This window comes from Talpa occidentalis, unplaced genomic scaffold (assembly GCF_014898055.3).
Source record: "Talpa occidentalis isolate TD23 unplaced genomic scaffold, MPIMG_talOcc4v2.1 talOcc4.7, whole genome shotgun sequence".
Classification (NCBI taxonomy): domain Eukaryota; kingdom Metazoa; phylum Chordata; class Mammalia; order Eulipotyphla; family Talpidae; genus Talpa; species Talpa occidentalis.
The window spans coordinates 119,610,019-119,619,455 of record NW_023605083.1 but is presented as its reverse complement, the minus strand read 5'-3'; the positions used below and the strand labels follow the sequence as shown (position 1 = coordinate 119,619,455).

At 48.2% G+C, this 9,437-nt stretch overlaps 1 protein-coding gene across 1 annotated transcript; it reads right to left on the bottom strand.

Annotated features, from left to right (window-relative positions):
- Positions 1-239: 239 nt before the first annotated feature.
- Positions 240-8,001, bottom strand: LOC119231582 (keratin-associated protein 9-2-like). The gene is made up of 2 exons (XM_037493287.1): positions 7,673-8,001; positions 240-543 (listed from the first exon to the last, which is right to left on the bottom strand). The coding sequence occupies exons 1-2, from the start codon at positions 7,999-8,001 to the stop codon at positions 240-242; spliced, it is 633 nt and encodes a 210-aa protein (XP_037349184.1).
- Positions 8,002-9,437: the final 1,436 nt, after the last annotated feature.

Sequence of the window (9,437 nt, the reverse complement as noted above, 5' to 3'; positions counted from 1 at the left end):
ATCAGACACGATGCCTGTGGTTCAGGGAGACCGAAGAAGACCGCAGGAATTCCAGAGAGGAGGTAAATGAGAGAAAGAAAATAAGGCTGAAGCCCCTGCATGCCAGCTCACTAGCCATTTTACCAAGAATATGACTCTCTGGAGACAGGGCAGCTGGAGTCAGGGAGTCTGTGGCCACAGGTGGAGGCGGGTTGCGAGTCAGAAGGTTGCACTGGGTCATGGAATTTCATGTTAGAGGATCAGCAGCCGCAAGGCTGGCCGCAGGGGCACCCCAGGCTCTCTGGGAGGCACCCAGGCAGGCAGCAGCAGGTGGGCAGGTACCAGGTTCTGTGGCAGTACACGGGGGTACAGGAGGCGGGCTGGCCACAGGGGGAGCAGCAGCTGGGGCTGCAGCAGGGGGAGCAGCAGGGAGAGCAGCAGGGGGCACAGCAGCTGGGCTGGCAGCAGGGGGCACAGCAGGGGGTGCAGCAGCTGGGCCGGCAGCAGGTGGTCGTGCAGCAGGTGGTCCTGCAGCAGCTGGGCTGGCAGCAAGGGGAGCAGCAGCTCATGGTGGCAGGGGTGGACAGTGGGTGCCTGTTCACAGGTGACTTTCCCAGAATCTGATGAGGACCCTCCTGTCCTGGGCCTTTTATACCCCGGGACCCTCAGATTTACACCAATAAGCAGGGCTGCCCTTGTTGTTGTTTATAAACAGTGGAATTTCTCAGGCAATTGTGAGGAGGAAGTTATTCCCCAAATGCTTGAATCTCTAGGAAATTGGTGTCTGATGTGAGCTAATTGAGAGGAGTCACAGAGGAAGCAGGTGCCATCACTGCTCTGTCCTCTTTGATCACGGTGGTCACGTGCCTTGGCTCCTGCTGGCCTGGGGTGGCCAGAGCGGGTGTCCCTCTGCAGCTTGTTCCTGCCTGGTGTGGAGAGGGGGTGTCCCTGGGGAGGGGCGTGACGCTGTGTCCAGGGTGAGGAGCTGAATGCAGGGGAGTCCAGGTGTGTGAGCACCAAGGCCTAGGGAAGGGGCACAGGCCTCTGTCTCTGTAGCTGCCTCCCCTCCCATGTCCCAGATCCCCAAGGATGCCCGGGAGAGGTGGTTGATCCAGTCTCTCCCATGTGCTGACAGAGCCACCTGCGGCGGGTGGAAGTGGAGGCAGTGCCCGGGGGGCTCAGAAATGCCACCAGTCCAGGCCCAGGCGACCTGTTGTCCCGGTTTGTCCAGGCAGAGGGCTGTGCCTGCGTGGGGCGCTCAGCGCTGGAACTGGGCAACTCTGACAAAGCTGGATGAGCTGGTGACCCTAGAGCTGCCTGGTCTCCCCACAGTAGGTGACCATGGGGACCTCCTGTCACGCCCTCTCCCCGTCCCTCTCCGGGCCACCCCTTTGCTCTCTCCTTTTAGTGGAGGACTTGGAGTAGTTGAGGTGCTATTGGCTTTACCTCATCTTTGGGGTGTCACGTGTTAGAACACGCCACTATCAATGTCCATCCTGGGTCACCCACAGTGAACACACCCGAGTCGCTGCTACAGCTTGTGACACAGACATCAGCCCCAGTCCCCCAAACTCCACCTGGTCCCCAAGGACAGCTAACCACGCCTGACGTACAGCCCGAGGGGCAGTGTGGGGTTTGCTTGAACTTTATATTTCTGAAAAGAGTGGAGCTGGCTTCTCCTTGCTCCGATGTGAGATTCATGAATGTCCTTATTTGAGGATAATTCATCGTTGTTGCTCTATAATCCGTCACTGAGTGAATATCGTGCAATCTATTTGCTGGTTTTCCTTTAATAAAAAGCAGGTTTTCCGCAGTTTGGGGCTTTGCACACAGGGCTGCTGAGAACGTTTTTGTCCGGGTTGTTTGTTTACCTGGGACTCATTTCCGTGGACATGTGCCTGGGAGCAGAATTGCTGATTGAAGTTTTAGTCTCTCTTCTCTGGATGTCTTGACCATCTTTCTTTAAATATATTGCTGTCTTTTATTTTTTATACTATGATACGTTATTTAATTTTAATCTATAAACACTTCCAGAGAAAGCAATCCGTGATGTATGATCTTATAACCACATTCCCTTATATGCCGCCGACCTGCGCAGCGGTAGATTAGCAAGGCTGACCCAGGGATGAGAGACTGAGCAGGGTGGTCAAGGATTGGGCAAAAAATCACAGACAGACACACTTCAAGAGTGAAGATCTGAATGTAATGTGCTCAAAATCATCATACATTTTTATACATTTTTGAACAATGGATGATTTCATACAAGTTAATTTTTTCTCAACGTAAGATCATTACTAATACACAAGACGTCATGCTATCTATCATTGTAGACATGATCAGTGTTGCATAGTAAAGTACAAAAAACAATCTCAAGGTAATGATTACAGGAATCTAAATCTACACAATTATTTATGATTACAGAACAACATTCTTTAAGCTAGTTTTCCTTGTTCTGTTTCCAAGGCTACAACTAGTTTTAGATTTTGCTTTAGGAAATCACAAGCAATTTTTATGTATGTAAGAAATTTATTATCTTATTATCATGTGAGAAGTATTGTGATTACTTAAAAACGAATATTAGTACAAATTATTTTCCTTGTCATGCATTTCCTAGAACTGATTTCACAAGTATATAGAAAAAGTAAAGTAGGTAAGAAAACAGTATAAGTATAGAGTGGTTGCTCTATTGCTTCTTATGCAGGAACAATGACCAACTGGTTAATAGTTAAACTGCTTTGTCGGTAACTCCATCCGGCTTGTTTCTTGACGACCGACGCTCTGCAGCAGCCATGTTCTCAAGCAAAGGAGGGGTTTTTTACTGCGGGCTTATTGCCTGGATTGGGCTTACAGGCATTTAGGCATTTGCCTGAATTGAACGCCAAAGATGTTCATGATGAAGCCCCTCGGGGACTGCGCCTGTCTTAGGTCGTCAGGAGTCACAGACATGTGGCTAGCCAGTGCCATCTTTAGTCTGCCCCCGATCTTACCCGTCATTGACTGTCCAGTCCAGCGCACAGGGGAAGGGGGTCTTATTTACTCTGACTTACTATGTGTCTGAGTAAAAGCCTCCCTTTTTCCAGTAAGTTCACATGCGTTCAGCGGCAGAGGCTGCCGCACTTATATCTGAATAGTTTATGAAGACATTTTTATTGCAGATTTCACGGGCTCGGTCACATCATGGACAGATGATGATCATTTTATTTATTCCCAGAGGTTTTGACTTTCCATGGGCAGAAGTGACACTCAGGACAAAGCAAGACGGAATAGTGGGGGGTGTCGCTGCACAGTCTTGATAGAGGAGACAGCCTGTGATCTCACCATGAAATAAGCAGCTTTTTTCCTGTCTTTTCTGTGGTGTCTTGCCATCCCAGTAATTAGCCTCTTCCATAGTCCTTATTTGCCAAGGTATTCTCTATTTGATTTATTGAAATGTCTAAAATCTTTTTTGTTTGCCCAAAAGATAATCATTATCTTTCTGCTTTTTTTCACTAACTGGGATTTCAAAATATTCATCAATGTTAGTAGGTTAAACCAAGCTTCTATTTCTGAAAATAACTCGATGTGGTTACAGGTGAGTGTAATCACTGCGTTTGGTTTCCTGCATCGAGTGTAGGGCATGTGCTCTGATTGCATTCCACACATTAACGCTTCTGTTCTTACTCCTCCAATCTCTAAAATAATCAGCCCGGATGACATAGGACTCCCACCCTCCTGTGCCCCAAGTCGACCTTGATCTGGCTCCTCGTGTGCCCCTGCAATGGCACATTCGTGCCCTGTGATGCTATCAGCAGCATGTTGCAGATTAGAGCTTGGGGACAAAAGTTCTCTTCTATACAATACAACACAGTGTTCCACAGGCCCCTTTGGCACACCTCGGGGGAATTCCAAGGAGGACCTTGTTAACCAAACTCCCCATCTTTGTGATCTACTTTGAACACAGACTACAGAGTTCAGACCCACTTCTGAATTTAATACTTCATTATTTCTACAACAACTTTGCATTCTGTTGGAGACGTAAGTGAGGAATCATCTTTAACTCTCAACAAAAATGATAGGAATGGGGATCTGCGAGACATGTGAGCATCAATGCCCTCATTGAAGAGAATCCAAGGGAAAACTGTGGCTGACAAATCAGCAATAACCAGCCGAGGATACCAAATGATCAACTGATAAGCAAACACATTAAAGTCCATGCAACTTTCCAAGAAGACCTGCACCATTGAGTTTTACATTCATACTTTAGGATGGATTAGAGAGTGAGTACTGCACTTGCCTAAAAATGCACCTAGATTCTATGACATGCAATGGATCTGTGAACCAAAACCAAACCAAAACAAACCAAAAAACAAATGCTTACATGAGCTTGTCAGAAAGACCACAATTTGGGTTAGAAGAGAGGTGCCAAAGAACAGAAAATAAGGGTTATGATTGTTCTGCAAAGCAGAAGTTTAAAGTCATATAAAACAGAACAGAGCAAATTATGCACAGGAAACTAAGATAAAGAGAAAGGCTCAGGATGAGCAGAATGGACTCTTGTCTGGCAGATGGACTTTGTTAAAAGGAACGTGTGGTCCTTAACAGTGGTGAGGTGGTCAGCATGGACATCTAGAGGCAGGAGGGGCACACTTGCAAAGGTTGGGGTGGATGGACTGGCCCCTGAGTCTCTGGGTCCACAGGAGAGACCACATGCTCGACGTGTGCAGGAACCTCCTCAGGAACACTGAGCCTTCTAGCTTACTCCCTGGTTTTTATTTGAGTTTTCTTGTATTTCAGCACAGAGGAGCAACTGGCCCCAGCAACTTGTTAAACTTTGCTTATAATCTATAAATGTCCATAATAGTTTATAGAGTTGTATAAGGTTGGTATTGCCCTAATGTGTGGGCTCATCCTCATCCTTTTAATAGATAAGATCAGATTTTTAATCTTTGATATTGAAGCTCAGCTCTGCTTTGTTACAATAACAGAAGACAGTTTCCTTTTATTCTCTGATCGAATGGGTCATTTATTTATAGCAGCCTATATTTTTCTTAAAAAGTTGTAGGTCTTTGAATGTTTTTGGACATCAGAGAATGACACTGTTATCAACAATCAAGCAGGCAGATTGAATGAGACACCTATGTTTAGGAACTTTTTAGAGATTCAGGGATGGAGGAGAACCAGGGATCCTTTTATAAAATTCACCCACGAAGCTGAACATCCTTGGCCAATATACCAACATCTGTAAGCAGAGTTTAGCCCCCACATAGATGAGATCCTGCAGGGATGTGAGGTACTCCTCCCCAGGTTGCCCATTCCATTTTGTGAATACGCCTTCATGATGTTAATATCTGCCCCTCTTAGCTCCTGCCTCTTTTCCTCGGGGATCACATGGTTAGACATTACAATGGCATTGCTGAGAAATCTTACCCTTATTAGACAAATGGTCTATTGTCACATGATTGGGTATAACGTCACTTGGGTTCAAAGGAACCACTTTATGATGAAGAAGGTGAACTGTAGACACATGACTTTGGGACCCACTGTCCTATTATTATATGTCCCTTGGTACATAGCCCAGAAGCTGCTGGCCTGAGAGACCATTGGAACGCAACTTAGATGTGCAACTAAGGGGTTAACTTAGAGTCAGCAACATGTGGGGTTGATATATTTCCTTCCAGGTGTTGTATATGCCTTGCCCAATGCCCATGCCATAGCTCACATTAGCTGGTACTGTATAGTACCACAATAGGGAGTAGACATGAGTTCAGAAGGTGATTGGTAGAAGTAAGGTGGCTTGTCTCACCTTAGTCCAGTGACTTACTTGGGCTTGGTGCTTTTCACCAGATCTAGGCTTCTCATGTTGAAGGTTTTGTTTCCATGTGAGGGATATTTCAGATCTAGAACATGATCTACTGTCACAATTGTCACCTCGTCATTTGAACTCCTCATGTCCGTGGACCATCAGAGAAAGCAGTTACTTCTTGGGGAGGGATAATATCATGGAGACATGGAAGCAGCTCCCTCTGGAACTCGTGAGATTCCCTGAGTATCATGTATGTGTCCACGCCAGTACTGGCCCTTAAGGAGCAGGGACAGCAACCACAGCTTGACCAGACACCGTCATCGGAGATGCGACCCAGCAGCTGGTTGTCTGAGTTACTGCTGTGAGGTATCTGGAAGGACATTGTGTTGGCCGATGGTAAAGGAATGTAGGTTTGGCGGCTAGGATGGAGACATGAATGCTGGTTGCACACTCTGACAGCAGCAGTAACTGCCGATGTATTATATTTATTATTATCCACCCCTTTCTTTTTCTTCTCTTCACTCTTCCCTCTCTCTGCTCCTCCATTCTCTCTCACCTTCCTTCCTTCTTTACATCTCTTCCTCCCACCCTCCTTTCCTCATTTTTTCTTTTTGTTGTTCTCTCTTTTAGGTCTTAGTTCTCTTAATCTTTTTCTCACTCTTCTGCCTCATACTCCTTCACCTCCTTATCCTTCTTCTGATTCTAGAAATTGGGCCTGTCAGCCATCTTGAAGAAGGAAGAGATTGGATCTGAGACCAGATGAAGTTTCCAACTCCCCATATGGACCAAAATTCATCTATAGATTTTCTCATCCCCAATGTGATGGCTTTAGAGTTGGGGTATTTGATAGGTAAGTAGATGTGGATGAGGATGGGACCCCGTGATGGGATTAGTGGCTTTATAACAGAGGAAGAAATCAGAGTTTATTCTTATACCTTTCCCCCCTCCCACCGTTTGAAAATAAGGCAATAAAGAGTCATCTGCAGACCAGGAGACTCACCAGAGATCTAAGACACATCTTTGCTTCCCTAACATGTGTAGCTGCTGTCTCTGATATATGGCTTGGGAAGAAGTTTAGTGAACATTCCTGGTATAGATCAAAAATTATCAATTCCATTGTTGAAGTAGAAAAATCAACTGCAGGGCTGAGTCCCTAGTACTCAGATTCTTCGTGACTGGTATTGGAAGCGTAAGTGATCTTGAGTAGGAACGAAAGATCCAGTTCTGGATCTTGGCTTGTCCGTTCTGAGCTCCATGTCCTTATAGGATGAAATTTTCTCATTTAAAATTTTAAAAATGAGGAAAGTCATTATTGGTGGGACATTTTGCAGCTTAGTTTGTGTCATGCACATGATTTGCAATGTGTGTATCAGGGAAACTGTACGAAAACAACAAAACACAAGATAGGGTGACAGTGGCATAGAATTTATTAAGAAGCACAGAGTCTCATAGCTGAGAGTCCTTGTATCTAAAGAGACAAGTCAAAGTGATGATGAAAGGAAGAAAGAAGACACATAAGCACATTGATAAAGAAAGCAGGATTGTGACAATTATTGATCAGCTGCAGAGCCTATGGAAAGCTGTGTGTGAGGTCTGCTTAGAGGGAGCAGGTGATCCTGACCTCAGAGTCACACCAAGACCTGCTCCCACATCGGGGATCATGAAGCAGCACGTGATACACAAGACAGAGGGGAAGAAGAGAGGCAAGGGGGGGTTCCTCCCTGCCCCTCAGGCTGATTCACAGCTTTTACAGGGGGTGAGAAGCAGCGTCATGGAGAGAGCATGTTGGCTGCCATCACAGTTCAGAAAGAAAAATGCCCCCGAACAGCAAATCAGTTAACAGGAGTCGTGTGCAAGAGGGTGGCTGTTGGGTGAGGTGATCAGCAGCCACAAGGCTGGCCGCAGGGGCACCCCAGGCTCTCTGGGAGGCACCCAGGCAGACAGCAGCAGGTGGGCAGGTACCAGGTTCTGTGGCAGTACACGGGGGTACAGGAGGCGGGCTGGCCACAGGGGGAGCAGCAGCTGGGGCGACAGCAGGGGGAGCAGCAGGGAGAGCAGCAGGGGGCACAGCAGCTGGGCCTGCAGCAGGGAGAGCAACAGGGGGAGCAGCAGGGGGCACAGCAGCTGGGCTGGCAGCAGGGGGCACAACAGGGGGTGCAGCAGCTGGGCCGGCAGCAGGTGGTCGTGCAGCAGGTGGTCCTGCAGCAGCTGGGCTGGCAGCAAGGGGAGCAGCAGCTCATGGTGGCAGGGGGGGACGGTGGGTGCCTGTTCACAGGTGAGTTTCCCAGAATCTGATGAGGACCTTCCTGTCCTGGGCCTTTTATACCCGGGGACCCTCAGATTTACACCAATAAGCAGGGCTGCCCTTGTTGTTGTTTATAAACAGTGGAATTTCTCAGGCAATTGTGAGGAGGAAGTTATTCCCCAAATGCTTGAATCTCTAGGAAATTGGTGTCTGATGTGAGCTAATTGAGAGGAGTCACAGAGGAAGCAGGTGCCATCACTGCTCTGTCCTCTTTGATCACGGTGGTCATGTGCCTTGGCTCCTGCTGGCCTGGGGTGGCCAGAGCGGGTGTCCCTCTGCAGCTTGTTCCTGCCTAGTGTGGAGAGGGGGTGTCCCTGGGGAGGGGCGTGATGCTGTGTCCAGGGTGAGGAGCTGAATGCAGGTGAGTCCAGGTGTGTGAGCACCAAGGCCTAGGGAAGGGGCACAGGCCTCTGTCTCTGTAGCTGCCTCCCCTCCCGTGTCCCAGATCCCCCAAGGATGCCCGGGAGAGGTGGTTGATCCAGTCTCTCCCACGTGCCAACAGAGCCACCTGCGGCAGGTGGAAGCGGAGGCAGTGCCTGGGGCTCAGAAATGCCACCAGTCCAGGCCCAGGTGACCTGTTGTCCTGGTTTGTCCAGGCAAAGGGCTTTGTAGGAGGTGGTGCTCGCGTGCAGTGCACTGGTGCATTTTGGGCAAAACAGTCTGAGTTGGGAATTCCAGTCCTAGCTCTTTAGCTGGCAGCGGTAGTGACCTCATGTGAGGGAATAGGTATTTCAGTTTCTTTTTTCGTTTCTTCCCTGTGCTCTCTCTCTGTCTCCTCCACTTCCTCCTCCCAGAAAACGCGGCTGTCCCCTGTGCTAAAGAATGAAGCGGGAGGTGCAGATGATTCTTCTGTCTTGGATTTCCGGGTGCCCAGGCCCATCTCCACCTGCCAGGCTGGGGTCTCAGTGTTGACCTCCCTTTCACACAGCAGAAATCATGTTGCGTGGCACAGAGAAGATGCGAGACCAGCTCCAACTGTCTGCTGTCATCCTGGCTTAGGGAAGTAGTTCTTGGTGTCACTTTCCCAGCTGGTGTCTACACATCCCGAATAACCTGCATTCACTGGAATTATTTTTCAGAGTGGATCCGGGAGGAGCCAAACTCAAACCTTTCCATCTAGTTTCCATTTCCTTATCTTTATTTTATTTTATTTTTAAAAAAGATTTATTTATTTATTTATACAAGCACTGGGTAGAGTCAAAAGCGCGGGAGGGTGAGAGAATTTACCAGAGCCAGAGCGGGGAACAGAACAGGCAGATGGACCGAAATACACTGCTGAGGGGAGCAGCGGACGGCAGGAGAGGTCTGCGCACCATGTGGGACCCTCGCCTGGTGGCCCGGGATCGAACTGGCGCTGCAGAGGCTGCGGGC